Source organism: Festucalex cinctus, chromosome 7, assembly GCF_051991245.1.
Source record: "Festucalex cinctus isolate MCC-2025b chromosome 7, RoL_Fcin_1.0, whole genome shotgun sequence".
NCBI classification, from domain to species: Eukaryota; Metazoa; Chordata; class Actinopteri; order Syngnathiformes; family Syngnathidae; genus Festucalex; species Festucalex cinctus.
In genome coordinates, this window is record NC_135417.1 from 3610314 (window position 1) to 3637050 (window position 26737).

Genomic DNA, 26737 nt, shown 5'->3' on the forward strand with positions numbered 1-26737 from the left:
TTCATGTGATAAATAATTACATTATGTCCTTAAGGTCAAACTGAAGTAGAATGGTAATGTAGGGGACTAAAGTGGGTGTGCCAATAGCAACCAGCGTTCACGATGAAAAGAGAGAATGAAAGAATTTCCAAATCACCGCTGAGAATACCAAAATAATGTCCTCTACTCAATAACTTTAATGGCTCAGTATGGTGCCCACCTTCCCTAAAGCCAAACACTCCGACCTGTTAAATTATATAGTTCCACTCCGGTCCTGTAGATGGCAGTAATGTGCACTGTAGCTTGGATACCAAAAGTCACATATTGAAGGTTTTATCACCATAGCTTCATCTACTGGACATAGTAGGGAAGTCTGGAATGATGATGTTTTGTATACTATATACTAACTAACAACAGTCGCACCTTTACCAAGCTCAGAACTCAGTTTATGTATTAAATTAGTGCTTTCCATTAAATTAACTGAAAAGCCACTAATTTACGCCACACAAGCACCCATAAAAAACAAACATTTTTTGTTACGTTTATTTATTTATTTGGGAAAAAGAAAAAAGAAAAAAAAAAAGAGCACTGTATAGTGGACCCCAGCACGTTGGCGGATGTTTTTTTCCCCCTTCAATATTTTTGGCAATATTTTGAATTTTTAAAAAAAAATTTTATTTGTTTATTTATTTATTTATTTTAGGTGGGAAATCCTGTTTTTGTGTATGGAAAACACTTACAGTATTGGTAGTTTGTCCGTGCTTATTCAGTTAAGATTAACCCAAAAAAAATAAATCCAAAATTAATTTAGAATGGCATCAATTAAATGCGGATTTTCACTAGATATGGGTCGGCCTAATTAAACATAATAAAGGTTAATGTAAAGAAATAGTTTTATAAAGTATAATCAAGCCAAAGGTCACACACATACATACGCACTGCAGTATATGTGTGCCTTTAAGGGGTGTGTCCTATTGAGTTCATGTTGCCCACTTGTGGACATTCCAGTTCTTTTATGTCTCAGTTTTCTTTTATTTACTCAAGCAGCAGCATATTTGAACCTTATTAGTGTAAACAAAATTTCAAGCGACAGTTCATAACTAGAAAAAAAAAATCACAAGTTGAGGCACTCTCAAGTCAAGGTGTCAATGTTTACTTGTAAATACTCCAATGTTTGGTCCTCCTTGATGCAACTTTACTTGCATGTAGATTCTGGTAAACAGCCATTTCACCGCCGGAACCTTCAGGGAGACCTTTCAGAGTCTCAAAGGCGTCCAGACAGACGTCCTCTATCCCTCCCTCAACACGCACACCTTTGACCAGCCACCCACCGAATCGCAAGGCCTGTGGGGGCTGCTCCCCGAGGGAACCTCCCACCTGTTCCTCTCGCTCAACCGATACGAGCGGAAGAAGAACCTGGGCCTGGCCCTGCGGGCCCTGGCGGCGCTGAGGGGCGCGCTCCCCCCGGGCCGCCGAGCGGGCGTTCACCTGGTGGTGGCGGGGGGCTACGACGAGCGAGTAAGCGAGAACGTGGAGCACTACGGCGAACTGCAAGAGCTGGCGTCGCAGCTCCACTTGGAGGACTGCGTGACTTTCTTGCGCTCGCCCTCCGACTCCCTCAAGGTGGCGCTGCTGCGGGGCAGCCACGCCGTGCTGTACACGCCCAGCAGGGAGCATTTCGGCATCGTCCCCGTCGAGGCCATGTACTGCTACTGCCCCGTTATCGCCGTCAACTCCGGGGGGCCCCTGGAGAGCGTGGCGGACGGCGAGACGGGCTTCCTGTGCCAGCCCACGGCGGAGGCCTTCGCCAAGGCCATGGAAAGGCTGGTGGTGGAGCCGCAGCTCCGCAGGGACATGGGGCAAGCTGGCAGGACGAGGGTGCAAGATAAGTTCTCTCTTCAGGCCTTCTCACAGCAGCTGTACGGGTATGTTGCCGGCCTTAGCCAGTGACGACCGCTTGTTTTTTTGTTTTTTTGTGGAGAGTGGGTGGGTAGTGGGCACCTGTTAGAAGTATTTAAGAGGACAATTAATCAGCATTCTCTTGGAAAGTGTTGCTGAGGAACAACCTTCTCTCCCAATTATGAAGAAAATAAACTGTTTCCATACTACGTTGGTCTGTGTACGTGTCGCAGCGCGGCAACCGAAAATATTGATTAACACAGTGAAATGTTTCTTCCCCTTTTTAGCCATCTTTATTAGTGGAGGAACGCAGTTATCATCAGGCAGTACACGCAGTCCTAAATCAATAAACGGGATGCTTTCCTCCACTTCCTGTCTGCTCAGAGCTTTTTTTTTTTTTCTTTTTTTTTCTCAAAAGACACCGGCCCGGTCCGTGACTCTTGCTGCTGCACGGAGGTTATTAGCAGATGATAGAGAGTGTTTGGCTTCATTAGAGGTCTGGCTGGTGGGCAGTATGCCGCTGTCTGGGTCATTATCAAGGAGGAGAATAGCAGAAGGTCACCGTGTCTGCGCAACGGCCTCCTCCACCCTTCTACTGTATAGAGAGATCTTCTTATTGACATTCCACAAGTCTTAATAAACTAGACGACACACAAAGTTTGTCCAGCCGCTTTGTTGCAAAGTTTTGTCCGCCTTTATTGGGGTTTTGGGGAGCCGACAAAGTATGTCCTTTGCTGTCAGCGCATATTTGAAATCCTGTTTGCGTTGTAAAGCCTTTTATGGCGCTTGTTAGTAGGAGAAATAAGCAGATGTGAGAGCTTATGTTTCCGTCTCCGTGCGCTGCTGCATGATCAGTTCGAGAGTTTGGGTCGTGTTCAAGTGCTCGCCGTTCATTTTCTGGAAGGGAATCTGTAAAGACAAATAAAATGTTAACTTGGAAACAGATATTTGCTTGAATTAATTATGTGCTTTTTTTATGAATTGTATTTTTTTTTTATTTTTTATGAAGGCTTTATGCTGGCCTGTTATCCCAGAAAAGCACCTTATGAAGCAACTATTTGAATTCTGTTTGAAGTTATATATATATTTTTAATTCATTAGTCACATTTTCTGTCTCTGATTTTAGGGGTGTCAAAATTAGTGCGTTAATTTAAAGTTCCTTTAACGTGACTAATTTTCTTGAAGTGTGATTAATGACCTCTGCACATCCATGTCAAAATTTAGCAGTAATAAATTGAATAATTATGCATATATTTTTGTAGACTGGTGTCAAGTTTTTTTTACAATTTTAAAAATGTGCAGAATTTCACATATTACTTCATGTAAAAGATTAGATAGTTCTTAATATGAAAAGAAAAATGCACCGAGCTGTCACCAATGTCTTACAAATGCAATTATGCCATCTCGTGGCAGAAAAATTACCTCAACACAAATCTTTATCACACTCGTTTTTTTACAGTACAGTACATCTTTTTTAATTTTAACTCAATAATTTTTATGAAATTAATGTATCAATGACTAAAAGATGCAACCATATTTCTATTAGTTTAACATTTTTTCACTTTCAGATTAAGAGTATGAAAACTTAAAAAAATATTGTACATTTTTTGTACACTAAGAACAGAAATAAAAGTTGTGATTAATCGTGAGTTGACTGGTGAAGTCATGCGATTAATTACGATTAAAAGTTGTTAATCGCCTGACACCCTAATACTGTATTTATTTATAAATATCATTTTACTCATGTAGTGTACTACTTTCAGGTCATATTGTTTTAACAAGAATGTCAAAAAGTGTTAACTCAAAATTTCATAATCCTCATTAATTCTATTCATAATTTGACATGCACATTTGACAGCCACACTTTTCTCCTCTCTTTGTGGCAATCTACCTCCTTTTGACAGTCGCACCATGTTTTTATGGTTCAGTTACAAGTTAGTTTATTGCATGCAGAGCTGGAATACTTGATAAAGTTTTTTTTTTTTTTTTTTTTTTCAGCGTACCACTAGATGTGAGGTGTTCCGTCAATATTTAAATATAGAAATGCTTATCAAGTTTAAACTCAGTTGCTTGGTGTGCGGTGAAGTGTCTCCAACTGTATTTTTTTTCACAATAGTTTGAATTTGAATTGACCTGGATGACAGATTAATTGCTCTGGAAACAGAAAGGTACTTGTGATGGCAAAGAGGAAAAGTGCGATGATAAACATGGAAGAGTGAATGAACCTTTTTGCGCACATACGTGACCTGACTATTGACTTTTCAGTTTATTTTATTATTTATAACAGTGAAAAAAAATCGATAATCAAATTTTTTTTCTTTTCAGAGCCTGATAACGATTTATAAAACCATAAATTGACTTTTAAAAATTTATTTTCCCCCATAAATTCATAAGAAAATAGCATTTTAAATTTCTAAATGATTTTTTGGTGTCTTGCTTGAAATGTACGTTTAACAGAAATTTAAGTGTTTTCTTACATAAAACATGACTGACCGTCTATGTTTTGATTATAACACCTGTTACTTTCATTGACAAAAACTAAATCATTTGAGCAGTTACTGCCCTTGCATAATTTAATTTGGAATGTAATCTTTGTGATTTTTTTTGATTTTTTATTATGTCCTTGATATTTATTGACTTCCCGTATGACATAATGAATGTACGAATGGTTGCCGGTGTGAATGCTCGTCTCTCAGTCGACCCCGGCGTGACTCAAACCAAACCTGCGTGCACACGGCTCGGCCGTAGCGGACAAACGTGGCGAAATGCTCGCTGTTGAAATTGATGAGGTCGTATTTGAACTCCTGGTGCAGGAAGGTCTGACAGCGATGCATCATCTGCTCCATGATGGACGGAGCCAGCTGGTGCTTGTCGTTGTTGACCCGGATGCGGGTTCCCGCCGGCACTCTGATGTCGGCGATGGGCTGAGAGGTGATGGTGGTCTTCTTCAGAACACTGTCACCTTTCGACCTGGGCATCATCTGCTGCATGAGGCTGCGGCACGCTTTCTGAGTCATGTTCTCGTCTTTGAGGGGGGGAAGTGGGAAAGGAAGATAAAATGACGGTTAAAAAAAAAAAAAATGTTTTGTTGTCATTCTACACCGAATGTACGTTACCACATATAAATGTTTTAGTCGCTCACCTCCCACTCCAAAATGAATCACATGACCTTGTCCCATATAAACTCCCCATAGGGACACCCCCAGCCACGGGTGCGCAAATTCTATCAAGTCTCCAATCTCTGCTGTGGAGACACTTTTATCCATCTGCAGAGGAAAATAATTCAAATGAACAAATGTACAGAAAATATTGTCCAAACTGGACTTGAATTTTGACCCTCTTGTTCCAAAGTAACTCCTAACAGATGAGCTTTGTACCTCTCAATGTTTCATGACCTTTCTCATCATAGATTCTCACATGGGAATTACACTATAAAACATGCATCTTTATAATTGAATTGATTTCAGAAAGCAAACGCACCTGTCGCCATTGCATTTGAGAAAGAACGCTGTTCCATGTTCGATCCATCGTGCCTCCGCTGAGGACAAGCAAAGTCACTAAAGATGATTATTTAACGCTGTAATCAGTTTGTATTATGATGTGACACGCCTTCATTATTTCCAGATAGGCTTGACTCATGCGGCCAGAAGATAGGCTGCTTATTATGTTACTTATTAAACTATGATGACTTATCGTACAAGTTCAACTGCTGTAAAATTCTTGTCCAACATGAAAAAGCAAAGAAAGCAAAAAGTTGACACGTTTTTAGGGATGAAACGATATCCAAACGTCAAGATGTTAGGGCTGGTTATCAATTTTAATTTTCTTAATCGATTCATTTTAATTCAATTTTGATTTTTTTCCCGTAACTGGTTAAATGATTTTAGTTTATTAATGAAAGTAACAGGTGTTATAATCACTCAGTGTTTCATAAACATAGACATCAGTATGGATGAGATGAAAATATTTTCAGAATTCTAATTCAATAATTGTAAATATGAATTTAAAAGATTATCATAAAGTTCAGAAAGTCGTGTCTTTCATACATGTAAGAAAATACTTTTAAATTCATGTGAACAATAAATGTCAAGAAAACAGTCTGATACAAAAAAGCGGCCTTTCAAATAATTTTTTCTTGTGAATTTATGAGGTAAAAGAAATTTATATATATATATATATATATATATATATATATATATATATATATATATATATATATATATATATATATATATAAAATCGATTCATGGTTTTATGAATCAATATCACACTCTGAAACAAAAATTGATTCAATATTAATTATTCGATTTTTTTTTAAATTATCCCAGCCCGACAAGATATGATAATTATCACAATATGAACTGCAAGATACAATAAGAATTGCAGTATTGTGGGTGTTTGGTAATATTTTATAATAATCTCCGCTATTGTTTCAAAAAACAAAACAACTAATTGACAGACATAAATGACCTATAATTACTATTGACACTTAATATTATTTACTAATGCACAGACACATTGTGAATAAAGTCAATTTTTGGAGGATCTCAAACGTGTTACATTCCCCTTCATCTGGCCATTAGTGTGGGTCTTCAAAGTAGGTGGCCAAAACATGCCTAATTAAAATTAAACTGCACGAATAAACTAATCACCAGAGGTTGCTGAAACGGTGCAAATGGAAAACAACCTCACCCTTTTTTAACAGAGGTGCTGCAGTGCTTTTAATATCATCACATGACGATGACGATATTGTGGCACTTTTGATATTGCAACGTTACGATATTGCCGCCATCGTTCCATCCCTAGTAAAAACTAAAATAAACAATGTAATACATAGTACCCATTCAATCAAAATGTATTGGGAGCCTGTTCTGCACTATAATCACTATAATGCATATTGAATTCCAAAATGTACAACATAAGGGGCAATCAACTGTACAACTTTTTCCTGGATTGATTAAGTTGCTTAGGTAACAATAGTTTGAAGAACAAATAGCCCAACATTAACTTGAAACTAACTGTGCAAAGAATGACTTTTGAAGAAGAAAGTCAGAGTGGTGGAGCAGATAGCGGTGCGCCCGCCTGGCCTCTCCCGCTGCCCTGTGGTGAGGTTCGTATTGAGATCACGGCGTGTCTGAGTGACAGCGATAACCGGCACCTAGCCGCCACTGGCTGCCACTCACCGTTTAATTAATTAATGAGACCGCGGGCTTGCTTTTTTAATTCCAAGCATCCGGCAGGGGTGTGCATGTGCGGTTGATAGGCCGGGAATGGCGGGGGGGGGGGGGCGTTCTCGCTTGCGAAGACGTATGTGCGGCTCGTGGCTCTGTATCTGTTGTGTTGACACTCTGGGACCTGCTCCCCTTGTTAGTGTTGGACTATTAAATATGTGTAGAATATTTTTACTCTGACTTTTAATCACGCGTGATGATTGGGAGTTAATCATGGGCTAAATGAAGATGATGATGATGGTGATGAGAAATACAGGGTTACTACATCAATTCTTGCTCCCACTTTAATAACCAGGTCATGGACTCATGGCCCAGAAAAGACTAAACACCCTGCAAGTTAGGGAAAAGGTGCTTAGAGCAGCACGCATGCTTCATTATTAAGAATGAGGTCGTCTTCTAAAGGGAAAATTAACAATCTTTTATTTGTCTCCTTTGTTTTTCTACGAGACACCGTAAATAACACAAACCCAGTTTAGAGCCGAATAATGAAAGGAAATCACTTCACAAATCATGTTGAGAACATTTTGTGAGTTGTTGTGGAACACTAAGCTTAGATTGTTTACCATTCAGCGTAATAAAGTAGTTTATAGAGCGTACGATTTGGAATTTGATCAGGTTTTCGATAAAAATGTTCCTCAAAATAGTGTTCAAACCTTGGTCAAAAATAGATACAGCAGTGCGGAGAGTCATTGTCAAGTGAAAATAAATGTCTTGGAAATTTGGCGCTCTACAGAGAAGAGTGTTAGCAGCTCGGCTAAATTTGAATGATTATAAAAAGTGGCTACGTATTACAAATTGAGGCTCCAAAATCATGAAAAATGGCAACAACGAGGCGCTCTAGAGCAGCCATACCAGTGTGTAGCCTTTGCCCACATCATGACTGGAAAGTCGTACTCCCTCCTTAATTCCCCCCCCTTTTTGACCTTTCTTCGCATGCATGACTTGCGCGCACTCATGACCAACAACGAGGCACTCTAAAACAGCCACGCCAGCCCGGAACACTGGTCCACTCACTGGCTGTCAAGTTTGACTTTTTTAAAACAAAAAGAAATCCCTCCTCCTCACGGTTTACATGTTTAATCTGCATGGTGTGCGTGCACTCAAGGCCAACAATGAAGCGCTCTAAAGCAGCCATGCCAGCAGTCTGTCGGAAAGAAGGATGCACTTTGACAACCTGAATGATGGAATGTGCTCAAATAAAATCTGATCTGTATTTGTATTCACAGCTCGTCTTTTAAGAGCGTTTTTTTTTTTCGCGCAAAAATGTTTGTAAATGATATATTTCACACTTTAATGCCCCTGTAAATTATTGAAATCTACTAAATTCCCACCCATAAACGTTAAAACCGTGCACCTCATCCACTCGCAAAGACGAACCGTCTCAGATGCTGATATCACGCAGCCAAGGAATGATTTACTGCTGCTAAATAAAAGTCTATGCTCTGAGAAAGATCACGATAAAAACATTTATGATCTCTGATAGTGGAATATTTTACATAGTGGAGCTTCTACAAAAATATCTTTACGGCCGTGCAAGGAGAAACGTTACGACGCGTTCTGGCTTGTATGTTGCGGTTTAGGCCGTCGTATAGCTTTAAGATTTACCTCACAGTAGCTCTCTTCATAAAAGTAGTTCTTATTTTACAAGGGAATGCAGTCAGTGTAATAAAGACGGCAACAACTAAACACTGTGGAAATGAAATGGATGACAACAAGGTATGCTTCCAGTGTGCATGCACTTTTTTAATCTGTTGATATATTTATTATCGCTCGATCAGCATACACTTATCAGCTATGAGGCGTCAAAGTTCATTTTATTAATACTTTGACATCTTGTCAACACAAGACAACTGGCCTTGTTTATGTCTATCGCAGCAAGTGGTGCAAGGATTATTTCAACAAAAAATAATGAAATAATTTGTTTGATATAGTCATTTTTTGTGTTTTTTTCTTATTATTAAGACTTTTCCAGTTAATTATTTTCTGTTGTGTTTGACAACAATGTCAAACTATTTGATGTAAAAGAAAATTTGCCCCTAACTAAAATCTGGCATAAGAACTAGTGTTGTTCCGATACCGATACTGGTATCGGCAGAGGCGCCGATACTGCATTAAAACAGTGGTATCGGTGAGTACTCACAAGTAACATGCCGATACCATTAATTCCAACTCTAATCTAGGATTTTGGATGCAGCATCTTGTGTCTTGCTCGTGCACGACATTCACTGACGTGTGACATGTTCACTGCATGGTGATCTAAGAGATCCTATTGGCCATTGAATGCTCTGAACCAATGGCAGGACAGCTTTTTCATGTTGAGGAAAAAAAAAAGCCTTAAGTATCGGTATGGTATCGGTATCGGCCGATACTGCCAAGCTGGGTATCGGGATCGGTATCGGGGTTCAAAAAACGGTATTGGAACAACACTAATAAGAACATCCATCAATCCATCCATCCATCCATCCATCCATTTTCTTAACCGCTTATTCCTCACAAGGGTCGCTGGGGGATGCTGGAGCCTATGGCTTTGGGCAGTAGGCGGGGTACACCCTGGACTGGTTGCCAGCCAATCGCAGGCATAAGAACATAGAAATAATAATTGATCGATTTTTTTTTTAATTAAGTTTATTTTACTTTTACATTTAACAATGTTAAAATTCTGCTCACCATCAAATTACATAGAACTATCCTGTCATGAGTTTGAATTAAATTTACACATAAAAGTCAACTTTCGACATTTCTTGTATTTTGATTAGTGGGGCTGCATAGAACATATTATTGTCAAGACATTTTTTTTGGGGAGAGTTGACTTTCCCTTTAAGGGAAGGGATTTTAGTCAAATTAGTGTAATGTAATTTGATGAAAATAAATCAATGATTATTTTTTTGTAATGTATTTAAAACAACCACATAACTTTGTAAGTCCAACTAACACAAACTGCCATAGACGGGCTAACAAATGGCATCTGTGATGGTGGTATTATAATCTTTATACTCACATAATCCAACACTGACATATACAGTATGTCCCCTCCTCGAAGAAAAATGACAATTACTGCTGTTACTGACTCACGACAGTAGTAAAATAGAATAGTAGAAAGTCTGCATGACTGCCGCAGTGAATTAGGCTGGAGGCTGGAACGGATTAATGGCCATTCCATTCATTTAATGGGGAAAGATTATTTGAGATGTGAGGATTTGAATGTTTTTATTTACAGATGCGGTCACTGAATAAATTAAACACGTAGTCACTGGTATTCAACCACAATACAGTGTTACTATTGCCTCATACAAGGGTTCATGGGTACCTAATGTTGTGTCCAATGAGTGGAAGCTATACATACACATATAGATACACAACAGTGATACCTGCACATCGCGTCTCCCTGGCTGACATTTGTTAAGTGGCAGAGCGAAACTGTGGAGGTGGAACAGACCTCCCATTAAACTTGGCTGACTTCCAGCGCTCATTTTGCCCGTTAATCTGCTGCAAATCGGTCAGTCACGCCGGCTTTAAACAAACACATTAACATTTGCTAGCGCTTGCTAACGACCACAAACACACGCAACCTGTTTAGCACGGATTATTCTTTTTGTTCTCTTAAACCGAAGAATATATTCTATTTATTGTTGGCCGTGAGGTGTGTGTACATTTTTTGGGTCCCCATAGATTCCCACCCTGCGCACCTGTGACCCAGTCGCTTCTCACAAACCACAGGTGCGACGCCACACGGCTGGCAAACACTCACGGGGGGGGGTTGGATGTCAATCATGGGATGTGTGCGAAAGAGCGACACAAAAAGACAATACCCGTTTGATTGCTGATGCAAGTTTGCTTTATATTTGTGTGTGTTTGTGTAACCGGTGGGCCGGCGTTTACATCCTGTTAGATTGAGCTGTCAGTCGGCAGGCAGCAGATGAAGATTAATGGGGCGAGCAAACAATAAGAGGCTGGCAATGATCATGAATATGCTAATGGTCGTTATCCATACACAGGCGAGTGTGTACAGTGTTAGCGAGGCGGGAGGTGATACGGGTTCCGCTTCTTCTCTCGGGATTCGCACCCAAAAAAAAAAAAAAATAGAAAACAGGGTGATGGACAGGAAAAGGGGGACGGGGCGGGGGGGCATCCCATGTGTTATGTTTGGCTTGAGGGTCTACATGAGTGACATGATTGGCGTTGCGTTCAAATGCGTGGTGTTGCCAAGCGTCTGATTAAGACTACAGGGTGTAATGAGAGGCTGATTATGAGGAGAGAAAAAAAAAAAAGCAATAGATGGACAGATCTATTCAGTGTAAGGATGATGGGAGTCTTTGTTGTCTCGTCCCATTTAAGGTGTTCCTCAGGGGTCCGTTCTGTGGGCACATCCATTTAAAAACAAACCGCAAAACCTGATTTCTCTCTCCTCACGTTCTCCATCTGGGTCACCTGTCGTCCACTCCATCACCTGAATACCCCATGCTGGGCCCACTGGGAACCATTTGAAGGGGTGGGGGGGTTCTCTGACCTTCGCCGTCCTTTAAACACAAATACACACCTGCATTCCCGCACTTGGCGCCACCCATCCTGATGGAGAGCGTCATTTGCGCGCGGCGTGCGTAACGTCATGGAAGTGGTTATGATTGGCGCTAATGAGCTCACAGGGGAACGCATGGAAAAAAACGGGGGGGTCAATATCCGATGCGACTCTCAGGAGGCTCCCCGCCGAGCTGAGGCCATTCCGTCTTGGGAGTTTGTGTTTCCGACGGTCCCGCTGGTCATTATACGCTCATTGTGCTGAGTTGGTTCTCGGTGCTCGCCTTGGACAGGGCTAGTTAAACACTTGGATGTTGAATAACATCAGTTAGGAGGCCAAGGTCACTGGTAGCGGAGCATTAAACACTCGACTAGGGCACCGACGTCGAAAAACCACTCAGGCAGAGTGGGAAGTGCGTGTGACAATAGTGTGTGCGTCTTATTACCATGCATCTCGCGTCGGCGTTGTCCAGCAGCCTCAGCCTTGACGCCGTGCTCCAGGAGAGGAGGGGGGGGGGGAGTTATAGATTACCGTCTGGAGCGGACAGGGACCAAGGGAGCCGCCGGGGCCCAGACCTGAGCACTGTCGGCTGGCCGCGGCGATCTGCTCATCAGCCTGTCTCTGGAGGCCGCGGAGCTTAACCTGGAGCAAGGCTCTGATTAGCCAGACTAATGACGCGGAGGCCCCCAGCTCCCACTTCTCAACACTATAATCACTGCTCGAGGCCCCCCGGCCAGTCGCCATGTCTATATGGAAAGAGAGCCGGAGCAGCGTATCAGCTTAATGGTTAAGTCCACTGACAACACGACTTTTAAGACAGCTGACCATGTTAGCTAACATAAGTGGCAACATGGCAGCATTAGTGTTTAATAGGAAACTGCACAAAAATAGTGCAGCGTATGAGGGCCCGACTGATTAAATGGCCGCCAATTCAAGAAAACCGAAGTCTCCGACGCTGTGAAAGCACCCTGAATGCACCATTTTGCTTGCGTAGCATTAGCAACTAGCAAGTGTGTAGTGTATGTTATTCTGTTGTCCCCAAGCGTCTTTTAAACTGTTTCATGACACTCCAGTTGGAGTTAACTGTAAAATTAAGCACACGGTGATAAGAATTACATCCACTGTATATTTAAATAGAAAACATGCTTGATTTTTAAAACATTGTAAATTCTAAACGTGAAGGGAAGATCCCATTCAAATGCTAACAGCAAGTTAGCATCGCTATTGGGGAGTGTTTTTTTTTTCCTTCAAATAATGAATATTCACACACAAATGTGGGAATGTGTGGGAACACAATTTTATGCATTAAATATATATATATATTTTTTTTTTATGGCCAATAATCGGTATCTGCATCGGCCAGAAAAGAAATTCATATTTCACTGTATTTCTTATATAACTTTTCGATATCAATTTTATAATTTTATTTCGAGTTTTCCTGCACTAGAAAAACTCAATTTCAACAACCACAACTTTGCATATTAACAGATTTTCCTCTCAACCTATCCCTCATTATTTGCTGAAAATTTCAGCCATTCACTGTTCATGTGTTTTTGTAGCAAATCGATTAAAGTATTAATAGATCTTGTGGCATCCGACACTCTTAAAAACAGTCGGGTCAAAAATAACCCAAATTGAGTCAATAAGGGACTAACACAACTTTTTGGGTTACTCATTTAAACCAAAAGCTTGGGTTGAATAAATAACAGGTTCAATAAATCACCCAGGAAGAAAAAAAACAAAAACGGGTTGTTTTATAAAATGCAACCCAAAATAATTGTTTTGGTTTTGCTTGTCAAAATGAACAACACGCTTGTAAATACACTTGGGTCGAAAATAACCCAATTCGGGTCAAAAACTTGTCCAAACCACTACTTGGGTCAATTTGACCTATTTTTTTTTTTTGGTTGCTTTGTACAAAATTGAGTCAATTTGACTAGTTTTTTGGGTTGTTTTGTATAAAACATCTCAATTTTGCGGCGTTTGTACATAACAACCCAAGTAGTGGATCATCCATTTTTAATTGGGTTATTTTTAGCCCAACTGTTTTTGGAGTACACACAACACCCCCACCCCCAAAATTGGGTTGGGGGTTATTCATTGGACGCACATTTTTTATTTAAATGAAAAACCCAAAAAGTTGTCGGTCCCGAGCAACCCTCCAAAATTGGGTTGGTTATTCAGTTGACTCAACTTTGACCCAAGTTTGGTTTTTAATATAGAACCCAGAACGCTGGCCCAGTTTGGTGTGTTTTTGACCCAACTGCTTTTAGAGTCAGCGTGGTGTTGTTTGGTTTTGGTATTTTAAAAGCACAACATTTTGGAAAGGCTGGTCGGTGTGAAGAATTTTAAAGAATTTTGCCTCTTTCAGTCAATTACAAAGACAAACTATCCTTGCTCATATATCAGCGGCTCTGTGCTTGCCGCAACGTGCTTCGCATTAAGCGATAAGCATTGGTGCTTCCAGGGATTTCTGGGGAAAAATAATATCGCTTTGGGCGCACCATAATGTCACATATTGCAAATATTCTTTTCTGGAACTTCTGTCAGTCTTAGGCCCTGAGGTTGGTCATCACCCGCCTTCACCTTTGGCGCTGTTGACAACAGCCATTGCTAGAAGTGCTTTGTTGACAGGCAAAGTCTTTGTTGCAAAAGCGCGCACACAACCAGGCTCTTCTCCACCCTTTCATCAGGCATTTTTCTTCAAGGTTAGCTTTACGTCACTCAATGTATCCTGTTGTCTGTATTCCAAAAATCAGGCTACTGAGAAATGAGGTAATCAGAAAAGTGATAAAATGCTTTTGATACCGCGTATCCTCATTAGGGTCATCGGTGAGCTGATAGCAAAAAATACAATTTGGGCTGTTTTTGTCCCCATTTTGCATCTTGTCGACCAATGGTGTCAAATGTCCAACTAAGAGTGTCACGGTAATAGGGTCCATAATGAGCCAAGGTCAACAATCTTAAATATTAAATGTGTTCAATGTTTACGATAAAGTCTCTTGAGTTTCTTCGACTCCATAATAGACTGCGACATGAACGGAATGTGGCAATCAAAGAAGCGCTCTGACTGCCGAACAAAAGGCGTGGCAGGAAATATGAACAAAAATATGTCCTCTACCCGATGGTAGGAAGTCTATTCCAAAAAAACTTTGACTGCTGTCGCCTCCGGTCCTCTTCAGAAACACTCGTCAACCATCGGAACATACTTGGAAAATATCAGCTCATTTTCGTGTTTGTGAGGTCACTTGTGGTTTAGATGAGCGCTCTGAAGACAAACGAGCATTCATAACTCGCATTCATACAGAGGTGTCAACATTTGAAAAGTCTTCAATCAAGCAAAAGCCTGAAGGTTTACTGCCATCACTGATATTTAGAACCACTCGTAATTCACACTGCCAAGTCAGCTGAAGAAAAATCATTTTCCCATGACGCGTTTTGTTGTGGTCCGATGACACAAAGGTCATAATTACTTTAAATATGTTTTGTGCAAACTGCAAATATAGCACTGCTCATCATCAAAGGACACCACATTGGAAAAAAATCGAATAATTAATATCGGATCGATTTTCCTTTTTGAGCCTCATATTGATTCATAAAATTGATTATTTTAAGATCTCTTTTTTTTCCTCATAAATTCTTTAGAAAGTAGAATTTTAAAGACCAGATTATTATTATTTTTTTGTATTTTAGTTTTCTTGAAATTTACTCTTGACATGAATTTAAAAGTATTTTTACCACATTCGTCAAAGGCTTGACTTACTGCATTTTAAGACAATTCTTTTTAAATTTATATTTACAATTATTAAATTAGCATTATGAAAATATTTTCATCTCATCCTTGCCGATGTCAGTTTGTGTAAAACTTAAGTGATTGACACGTGTTACTTTCATTAATAAACTAAATAATTTAATGAGTTACTGCCTCTGCAAAATTTAATGAGGAATTTAATGTTTTTAATCATATCCTTGATATTTAAGAAGAGTTGATGTTCAATAATTAATATTGGATGGAAGTGAAATGAATCAAATCGAATCGGGAGAAATTGAAATTGAATCGAACTGAACTCTTGTGAATCGAATTGATTAAGGAAATTAGAATGACCAAATAGCAGCACTGTGACATTTACACTATATGCATATTAATTACTATACCTTTGAATGTAACTTGTTAATTCTAAATACAGTCACAGTTATAAAGGGTATCAGTTGTTTATTTTTACTCCCCCTTTTCAGAATTTTTATTTATTTTATTATTTTTTTTCATTCAAGTTTGACAGCTCACTGCTTAATCACCTGGCATTGAAACAGGGGTGTGTAGACTTTTTACATCTCTTAAATGGTCCAATTTTCGACTTCAAAGATCGTATTGTCTGTCGAAAATCCAACTTACGTTTCTGTGAGCGCGGCTTCGTGGCTGCACAGGGCTGATTTAAGTCAAAAGTACGCGTGCATGCGAATGAGCTCGTGGGCGGACGCCAGCGCATTTGAGCGTGTTTACCGTGTGATGATGGACGTCTCATCTGCGCCCTCCTTATCGCCAAAGCAAACATTTGACTGGCGATGGAAGCTTTCAAGTTCTCTCCAAAGCCGACCGTGTATGCAAAGCAGACAAACACGCCGCGACCTTTTGCGCCGTCGCGAAAGCGTTGCGGTCGCAGGTACGCCTCGTCGGCTGCCAAGCTTTTGAAGTGGCTGGAAGGCGGGGCGTGCCAATAGTGCTCATTGTCTTGCGTGATGAAAGTGGGCCCTGACACATCCGAAATGAAGCCCTGAGGCTTGCGGGGACCGCGGCTGCATCACAGGCCTGCCTCATGACTGTTGGAGGGCTTTAAGCGGGAGAACGAGGAACTAGCCGCGAAGAGAGTCAATAAGTGATCTGGTCACGCTTCCGTCTGACGCTCAATGAGGAGCGAGGACGCCCATCTGATTTATTGTCAGAGCCGCGTGAAAGAAACAAAGGTTCTTCTCACAGGGACATTTTTATATGGGATGGATTTATGAAATGAAAAGGGCACATAAAACAACTGTTGATGTTGAAAGCTGGACGTGTATGCAAACGCATATGACTTAAATCCGCATGGACAACGTGATGGAAGACAAGTTTTACTTTTTTTTTTTTTTTTAATATATAATATGAGAGGTGCTCCCAAAGAATTTTTCTCTGTTTGGTTCTGCATGATCAATTATATCGCAAATTTAAAGACATTGTAGACCAAATAAAATGAAATGAAATGTTCTTGTTTGTCATTTTACTTTTCAAAAATACCTTATTTTCTTTTCTGCTTGATATTAATATTGGCAGTGCTGCTTCTCCATGTTATGTCTGTCTGCTTATTTATTATTGGTGTTAATTGGTTATGCCTGTATTTTGTTTATCTGCTTTGTGGTGAACAGGAAGTTTTTGTTATTATTTGTTATTCAGACTGATCTGTTTTAAAAGTAGGACCATGGAAGTTTTGGGGGAGAAAAAGAAATTTGTATGTTGTGTATCTTCTGTATGTTTTATTACTTGTCAATTGATTTTCTTTATTAAATTGAATGATCACTTTCTAGGAGGCCAAACTGTTTCATTGCTAATAAAAGTTTTTATTTTATTTTATTTTATTTATTTATTTACTTATTTATTTTTAGAAATTTTAGGTCCACAGGCTTCTCATTTGACCTTTTGGTGACCTTTTGTTGAGTTTCACTGTATTATTATTTTTGCCTAATTTTCTTTTTTCTCTCTTCTTTCTCTAATTTTCTGTCTTTCGTATAAATTCTCTTTGTTTTTGTAAAAAAAGAAAAAAGAAAAATAATAAATCATTCTTGTATACGACTTTTTCTAGCAAAGTGACATGTTTATTCTTTCATTAACTCATTTTCTCCCAAAAACGTATAAATACGTTCTATTTTAAATATTACCAGTGTCCAAAAGATGTATTTATACGTGTTTTTTTGTTTGTTTTTTTGTTTGTTTGTTTTTTAAATGCTAGAACATACAGAAGGCTTTGATGCAGCCTCTGACCTGAAGAGGCCATTTAAACCAATGGTAGTTATTACAAAAATGGCCAGCAGGTGGCAGCAGAGCATATGACATCAACCAGGGCCATGTTGCATCAAGCTGTTTTCCCCACAGTTTAAAACAGATTTTTGAATAATGATGAAACTTAGCTATATTCTAATGCTAATTGCTGAAAAATTGAAACAAATACAAATATTCTTTTTTTTTTTTCCTGATGAAAGAAGAGACTCTAATCTTTCTTTTGGTAGCTTCCATGTTTTTATAGGAATGGAACAAAATATTCTGTGGGCCTTGCCTTTTTAATTTTTTTTAGAGTAGTGGTAGATTGTAGTACAGTAGTACAATGACTAATGTCTAAACATTTTCCATCTCAAAATGTCACCAGCAAACCAACATATGATGGAAGAAAATTCATAATTACTATATGTTGGGTTGCAATGTAATGTAATGTACTTCAAAACATCCTGGCCTATCCTTACATGTCCAGACGGACAATTTGGTGAGACCAATTTTTTTTTATTTTATTTTTTTGCATTGTACAAGTTGTGCGAACTGATGGTCAAGCCGATGACGACTGCAGGCGTCCACTCAAAGCGATCTGCCGGCTATTGTTGTGCTGTCACGGAGTCGTCTGTCAGGCCCAGGAGACGCCGCTGACATTTAGCAGGCCGGCCCACCATCACCACCACCACCGCATTGTCTCTCTCTCTCTCGTTTCTCAAACGCTCTCTTTTCCTGTCACTCCTTCACTGTGACGTGATGTGCAAGGAAAGGTGTGTGAGCAGTTGTGTTAATGAGTGGCCCTTTAAGGCTATTAAGAGAAGATTGGTGCGCCCGGAGTTCCTCATTATAAGCATTGCCCTTACACAGAATGTTAATTGGGTGGCCGGTGTTTAAGAGGGTGGGGATGGTTATAAGTGGATATAATAGGAGGATAAACAAATGACATTTTAGTGGCGTGAGGAAGAAGATGAGACTTTGATCAGCTCCGTTGGCATCTTTAGAGTCAGATGATGATGATGAGATGGGAATAACATACGTCATACATGCATGTGACTGTTTACATGGTCCTGGTTGTAAATGTTTAGTGTCTGCAGACGAGCAGTTAAGTATCACTTCAGTGTTACACTAGCGCTACCTTCAGGTGAGGAGATGAACTGTGCATTCGCCTGGTAAAAGAACAATGAAACAAACAAACTCGTGGCAAATATTTGCAATTTTGTTTTTAGGATAAAATAAAAATTGCATAATTTAAATTAATCAAATAATTCCAATAATAATAATATTTTTTATTATATTATTAGTGTCAACATTATGTATTTTTAATTATGTATTTTAATTTAATTGTCCTTTAATGTTGGCCCAAGTTTTTTATATTATTACTAGTAATGTGCATAATTAGATTTTAATGCACCCCCCCCCCCCTCGTGAGTTTATAAACAAAACAAAATGTACTAAATTTCTGTGCTAGAGAAATAAGAGGTGAAGTGTAGCTATTAGATGCAAAATATAAATTTCACTGTCAGTTTGCCTTCAGCAAACCGTTTTTGATGTATTAACACAATGTCTCCTATCTTATTAATAAAACATCAGGATATCATCTGATTTTTTTTTTATTAATTAATTTATTTATTTATTTTAAACAGTAAAATTGTGCTAATGCATTAAAAACCACTCAGATAGGCGCAGGCCTATGTCACACTTAACCCTTGTGCCTTGGAATCAGTGACACGCTCTAAGAATAAATTTTAGCCAAATAAGTAATTCTACTTTGAGGTGTGATAACTAAGTCAATTTTTAACATTTTTTTTTATTTCAACCACTCAAAATGTTCATTGGCATCAGAACTATCCATACATATGAAGTTTTTTTTTTATTTTTATGTATTCCCCCCTCTTAGGACAATACAAGCCCAAAGAATGGACTATGAAGAAAACGAACTGTGCTGTATACATGTATAAAAAATAAATAAAAAATTAATACTTCATATGACATAATTAGAGCTTCGAATAAGGCAATAAGTTATAACAACAATTTTTTCAATGCATGCCAAATTTTTTGACAATGGCAATTTAATGCAAAACACCCTGGAAAAGTAAATTTTAGCCAAATAAGTAATTCTACTTTGAGGTGTGATAACTAAGTCAATTTTTAACATTTTTTTTTATTTCAACCACTCAAAATGTTCATTGGCATCAGAACTATCCATACATATGAAGTTTTTTTTTTTTTTATGTATTCCCCCCTCTTAGGACAATACAAGCCCAAAGAATGGACTATGAAGAAAACGAACTGTGCTGTATACATGTATAAAAAATAAATAAAAAATTAATACTTCATATGACATAATTAGAGCTTCGAATAAGGCAATAAGTTATAACAACAATTTTTTCAATGCATGCCAAATTTTTTGACAATGGCAATTTAATGCAAAACACCCTGGAAAAGTAAATTTTAGCCAAATAAGTAATTCTACTTTGAGGTGTGATAACTAAGTCATTTTTTAATATTTTTTTTTCTTTCAACCACCCAAAATGTTCATTGGCATCAAAACTATGCATAAATATAGTATATTTATTTATTATTATTATTTCCCCCCGCCATAGGACAACAGAAGCCAAATAATAGATTATGAAGAAAATTAACTGTGTTGTATATATGTATAATAAATAAATAAATTTGAATCTTTCATATGACATAGTTAGAGCATCAGGCAACACGGTAGCTTTGATAGAAAACTTTGGGGAAAAAAGTACTTTTTGTGGGGCTCCGGAGCGGCACCGGGACCCCTCCGTGACTTTAGCCGCAAATTGTGTTTGTTTTTCGGATACAGGAAGGCCCGATTTACACCCCCGTATCCGGCGTCGCACTTCAACGAGCCACGTATCTCTTGTGCTCACGGTTCCAGATATGTGTCAGATATGTGTAATTTTCCCCGTAGGACGTACGGTTCCGGACAAATAACGGAAAGAAAAAGCTCCATTACACCGATCCGTCCGTTTACTTTACCCGGAAATCGTGCGTCTTTTTCGGACAAATTTACATCGCCTGTATCCAATTGTATCCGGCGAACTGAAGTCAACACAGCGACGAGCTACATACCGTTCGGAAGCTACACGTCCCCCGCGGCATTCCAGGACGTGCTCATATGTTCGTTTATGTTTATTTTGTAGAAGTACTTACTTGCCAACTTGCATTTGCAGCTTTTTGTGTGTCCGATCGCCGTTCTTTTCTTTCTTTTCCTGAGATCCACGAAGCTCATGTCTCGTGCACGTTAGCCTCTTAGCACGTTAGCACGTTGTTGTGAATACAAACTAGCCGAATAAAAATCGAAGCTTAGCACTTTCACACGTAGAAATGCAACGGCCAGATAAGATAACCGACGAGGAATTCATCTCGACAACCGTTACATGTTACACTTCATAAGTTGCAAAAAAAAAACGTTTTTTTTGTTTTGTCTTATCCCTAATGGTTATTGTTTCCACCGATCCATGCTCCTTGCCATGTTTTGAAGAATGCACGAAGGGAAATACGTCACCTCCACGTTGCACGCACGTTTGGCCACAATGGCACGCCTGACCCCTGCAGCCTTGGCGAGCAAATGTCGATGCTCGGCTGTTCAAAATGGATGATTGAACTGTGCATGCGTGTGGAATATGCACGCTATTAATTCTGAAGTTCTGAAGTGAAGAAAGAGAAAAAAAATAATAAATAACAGCCTTCACACACTGAGGAAAACCGCTGTATTGCAACGACTAACAGTGGCTCATTTTGGGGAATAAAAACGACAACGAGCATTGCCATTCGACCCCTCCCACTAGGGAACGTGCTTCCCACGTCCATGCAGACAAAAAAACAGCATATCCCAACACGAAACATAAGTCAATAGCTCGCAATACCTTTTTCTGCACAAAAATATAAGTGGCGCGCGTGTACGCGCATCCACGAACACGCACGCGCGCCCACTAACGTGCACGCGCATCCACTAACATCCTGTCGAATGCACAATCAGTAAAAAGCACGAAGAAATAAGTCTGTGTGGAATATGGTGTGCTGGAATCAGTGAGGCGTTTGCAAGGAAAATCATTAATTGGCCTCTACCGCCACCTGGTGGATTTGGGGTGCAAAATCTTTCTCATGCCCATGGCACCGTCGAGGAATGTCCATAGAAGGATTTCATGCAGAAATCACGGAAATTGCAATAAAATACATGCAGTGTCCAATCGGTCCAAAAATGTCACTTATAATGTACATTAATGTTACGCGGTTGGCTAAATCCGATGCCAGCGTAATTATGATTGTTATCTCCCTCATGCAATGGCTCAGAAATGTTGGCACACTCGCATTTTGACGGTCCCCCAGTTTTCCAAAACCGTGGCTCATTTTTTTTTTTATTTTTTATTTTTTTTTCCCCCCCCCTGCACAATCAAAACCTAATTTACATAATTGGCTAAGCAAAATGCACGAGGGTTAAAAAAAGTTTGCTATTTAGCATAAATAGGGGCGAGCACCTCGTGGCGACTTAATGGTGGATTTATGTCGCCATCATGCGGAGGAACTCTGAACAACAGCACAAAGCAGATGACGTTGCTCATGTTTCAAATCAAAAAGTAAACATTTTAAAACTATTCTTAGCATTAAACAAGTTGTACATTTTAGAACTAAATATGTTTTTAAAATTATAATACACTTAACGTGCAAAATGCTGTACAATATTTACAATATACGTACATATATAATTCGTTAACAGTAGGCTACTGTTACAGTATTTGTGTTGCAAATATTTTTCAGTTTTAGAGTTTTTCATCATTTTAGTAGTTTTTAATAGTTTTTTTTAGGTTTGGTTTTATATTAGTACTTTATGTGGGGTTTCTTCACTAAATTCAATAAAATATGTTTTGTTTTTTAAATTAATATATTCACAGAAGATAAATATGACATTTGGGTGAGCTGGAGATGCATGTATCATTTATTATTTTAAACTTCCTCGTAACTTGTGCTATTTGAAATAATCACACGGGTCATTTCATTAGGTACATTTAATATTCCACCTTCATCAAATATAGTATAGTCATGTGTTGTGAAAGTTTTGATTGACACTGTCAGGGTGATATTAATTTAACGACATTTGTAATTACAGTATTCTGAATTGGTGTCATGATTTGAACTGGGTCATACTGAGACTTGTTTATATGTATGTTATTTTATGGATGCATATGTAGCCAACCACAACACTGTATGCAACATATTTTATGTAGACTAATATGTCAACAATTTACACAGTGTTAAACAGCCGTGTGACACATGCATTACATGATAACTATATAAAATACAGTAACATATATACATTCGTGCAACATTTGTTGATGACATTACTTTTAAACTGTAGACGTAAATAACGAATTACCTTTCTAAACTGTAAATGTCAGATTGTTTCTCGTCCAGTGTACGTTTGATGACGTACCTCCCCCTGATTGGATGCCATATTGACGGAGCGAGGACGGACGAAACCATTTCATCCCGACCTCCTCACATAGTAATCATTAACGTGCGCCAGTGGACATCGCTATCGTGATTCGGAAGAGGATTACGATCGTTGTGTGTGAATTAGGCGGCGAGATTACAAATCCAGCTAGTTATCGTTTGGATTAGCTTCTCAGTTACCTTCTTTCTCCCCCCCCATAAAAATGAGTTTGATCCGCCTAATAAACATCAATTGAAGACGATGAAGATGGACACCTGCGACGGGATTCCAACAAAAATGAGCCTCTGCTCTTACTTATGACCACTTTTGTATTATAGTGCATTTGTTTTGATCGAAAAGCGACCATGATTTTTGCGCTGTGGCCGCTGATGATCCACGTCAGCGGATGGCGGGGGGTCGCGCCGAGCCCGACCGACGAGGGAGCACTGCGGGCCGGCCACGGGGACCACGGAGACCCGGGCCACCAGGAGCACCACAAGGACTCGTACAGCACCTTCGCCTCCGAGTTCTTGGAGTCCAGATATCTGTCTGATGACGGTGAGTATCCTCAACCTCAACCTATAGAACAATGTCGATCTATACATAAGCAGAAAACTGTGATTCAGCACCCAGGCCAGCTCCCCTAAGGGTGGACACCCCCCACCCTCCCTCAAATTTCTACGTTTCTGTACGTGTAAATAAAGACGAAGTGAGTTGGACGGTAGCCGGCAAGTAAATCTGTAAAAAAAATAAATTAATAAATGTCAGTGTTGCATGCTCAGACAATCACCTCAATGGATATGAAATCAAATCAAATGTGATTTCAGTCCAAAAACTCTTGAAAATGGAAGTGTTATAAAATTGTGGCAATTCCTTCATTATAAAGACCATTTTTGTGTGTATGTAAAAAAAATATATAAAAAAATGGACATACTTTTGGTGCATGATTGCAATATTTTTTATTAGTATTTTTGGCTGATGTGGTTTAAATAAATAATACAATAGTGCAGACCCGTTACAATACATAATATACAAAATATACAAAAACTCCTGGTGATATATAGATCAGTGGTTCTCAAACTTTTGACACCAAGTACAATCTGAAATAAAATATTTAGCTTTTAAGGTATTATTTTGAATTAGAGGTTTTATTTGTAACAAGTTTTACCAAATGTAAACAAAGAATTATTCTTTATGCAGTTTGAACATGAACACTGTAAATATAGGAAAATAAGTTTTATTAAAATGGTTCAACTAAAATGTGTTGCATATAGCATGTAAAATAAAATATAAAAAAATGAAAATACGAACTAATGTATAATATTGAACTAATATATATATATTTTGTATTTTCATTACTGTACCCTTTATTTTTATGTGAGAAACACGAGAAATGCTGATGTAGCATATTTGCAGGTTATCCTTTTCCCACCGCACCACCAGTGGACCCCTTTGCCAAAATCAAAGTCAGTGACTGTGGCGTGACCAAAGGTTGCATCAGGTAAAAGCAAGCACGTTTTTTTTTTAATTATTATTCTTAAATAATCACACAATATACCCCCGTTTAAAACATGACGTAACTTTGGAAGTCCGATGTGTTTTGCGTGTTTAGATATGGAAAGCCTGGGTGCGACGCGGAGACATGTGACTACTTCCTGAGTTACCGTCGCATCGGGACGGATGTGGAGTACGAGATGAGCGCAGACACTGACGGCTGGGTGGCCGTAGGTTTCTCCTCGGACAAGAAAATGGTGAGCTGAAGTACTCTTGAGTTTGTTTGACCCCTGATTAAAAGCTACATTTTTCAGAAAAATGACATAAAATATAATCTTTTCGAGGGGGGGAAGCAAAAATAACTGAGATAATGGTGTTGCACAAGTGTGCACACCCTCATAAATGGGACTGGAGTGTTAACCAATCACATTCAAAGTCATGTTAATTGCCAGTCAGCACAGTCTGACCACTTCCTCCTCATCTCACCAACAACCGATCGCGTTCCTCAGGGGGGCGATGATGTCATGGGCTGCGTCCACGACGACAACGGCCGCGTGCGCATCCATCACTTCTACAACGTCGGCCAGTGGGCCAAGGAGATCAAGAGGAACCCGGCGAGGGACGAGGAGGGCATCTTCGAGAACAACCGCGTGACCTGCCGTTTCAAGCGGCCGCTCTACGTGCCGCGAGACGAGACGCTCGTCGACCTCCACCTGTCGTGGTATTACCTGTTCGCCTGGGGGCCTGCCATACAAGGTGACCTTTGACCTTTTTTGCGCCACTATTTGTCTTTGGCATCATCTCATCATCATCGTCTCGTGTCCTACAGGCTCCATCACCAGACACGACATCGACAGTCCTCCGGTGAGCGACCGCATGGTCAGTATTTACAAATACGAGGACATCTTCATGCCTTCCACAGCCTACCAGACCTTCAACTCACCCCTCTGCCTACTGCTCATAGTAGCCCTCACCTTCTACTTGCTGATGGGAACGCCGTGACGACGGAGATGGACGGACAAGATGTAGCAGCAATAAAAACAAGTTGCCATTACTACACACAATATTAGACATTTTGAAAGAAAATATATCGATGTAATGTAACTCACAGTATACTTTAGGGGAATCATGTGCTGCTGCCAAACTAAAGCAAACTAATCCAAAAGTTTTGCACAGGACTGTTATTTTCAGTTACTAAGCGGACTACACATGCCGGTAGATAAATTCACAGCATGTGCTCGGAAATCAACGCAAAGTGGAGGAAAAAAAAAAAAAAGAGCAGATGGCAAATATTTACTGGCTCCTGATTTAACTTGGCTGAAGGACAGAAACAACCAATAACAGCCTGCATCCTTTTTTTTGGTTGTTTTGTTTAAACTTGGTCACTTTTTTTTTTTAGCACTTCCGCTGATATGCACATCTACCAGTTTCATACTTAAAATTTCTTTTTGTTTATCCATGTGCACTGTTTTACAATGAGAGTCTGATAGATGAGATACTAATTGCAATAACTTAATGTTGTACAATTTCTATATGGCTGCGTATGTTCAATAAAATACTTATTACAATTATTGTGTATTCATTATACAATTTTCATCCCTAATGGAGAAATCAATTTTAGGGATTAAAATTTGTATAATAAATAAATAATGTCTTTCACATCTATTATACTGCACTATATACAGTACAATGTGATACCTACCATTAAAAATTAAGACATTAAAAAAAAAATTTTGTAGTCAGTCCCTGTTCACTACCCGCTTTTAGCATACGGGATACTAGACCTATATTTAATATTAGGGTGAATATGAATAAATATGAATATGGTAAATTGATTTATTTTTGTACAAAAAAAAAAAATCTGCTTATTCATATTTCCGCCCCAGATTGTTTTAATGTGAATTATGACTGTCGATTCAATCACCTGTGGCATACGTTAGCGGCTAACAGCTAGCAGCACTGTCGTAAAAGGGCTAACAGTCCCTGCGTCATAATTATTAAATGTGTAATATTAATTATAATATATAATTAATTATAAAATAACACTACACATTCATATTCACAGGTGGTTCAAATGTCTTACAAGAAAATGTTATCCAAAAAGAGTTAAATGACTTGAGGTTAGCGTCTTTGCGAAACTACGTTTC

General features: G+C 39.1%; 3 protein-coding genes across 12 annotated transcripts in view; 2 read left to right on the forward strand and 1 right to left on the reverse strand.

Annotated features, from left to right (window-relative positions):
* alg2 (ALG2 alpha-1,3/1,6-mannosyltransferase) overlaps window positions 1-2825 on the forward strand; it is a 69464-nt gene extending 66639 nt beyond the window's left edge. For all 8 annotated transcript variants that reach the window (XM_077525848.1, XM_077525844.1, XM_077525843.1 and 5 more), the window contains one exon: window positions 1189-2825. In XM_077525848.1, coding sequence (XP_077381974.1) covers window positions 1189-1929 — 741 coding nt within the window. In that variant the 3' untranslated portion in view covers window positions 1930-2825. The remainder of the gene's footprint in view (window positions 1-1188) is intronic.
* LOC144021752 (phospholipase A and acyltransferase 4-like) lies at window positions 2585-21202 on the reverse strand. 3 transcript variants are annotated; one of them, XM_077525853.1, is made up of 5 exons: window positions 20816-21202; window positions 12071-12371; window positions 5021-5144; window positions 4602-4903; window positions 2585-2787 (listed from the first exon to the last, which is right to left on the reverse strand). In XM_077525853.1, the coding sequence occupies exons 2-5, from the start codon at window positions 12071-12073 to the stop codon at window positions 2698-2700; spliced, it is 519 nt and encodes a 172-aa protein (XP_077381979.1). In that variant the 5' UTR covers window positions 12074-12371; window positions 20816-21202; the 3' UTR covers window positions 2585-2697. The 3 variants fall into 3 exon arrangements, with proteins under 3 accessions (XP_077381979.1, XP_077381978.1, XP_077381980.1); XM_077525852.1 differs by lacking the exon at window positions 12071-12371 and adding an exon at window positions 5359-5416 and having other exon boundaries at window positions 20816-21200; XM_077525854.1 differs by lacking the exon at window positions 12071-12371 and having other exon boundaries at window positions 20816-21200.
* A 1949-nt stretch (window positions 21203-23151) lies between these two features.
* frrs1l (ferric-chelate reductase 1-like) lies at window positions 23152-26287 on the forward strand. Its single transcript, XM_077527065.1, has 5 exons — window positions 23152-23654; window positions 24513-24597; window positions 24709-24847; window positions 25100-25346; window positions 25420-26287. Exons 1-5 carry the CDS (start codon window positions 23462-23464, stop codon window positions 25590-25592), a joined length of 837 nt encoding a protein of 278 aa, XP_077383191.1. The 5' UTR covers window positions 23152-23461; the 3' UTR covers window positions 25593-26287.
* Window positions 26288-26737: the final 450 nt, after the last annotated feature.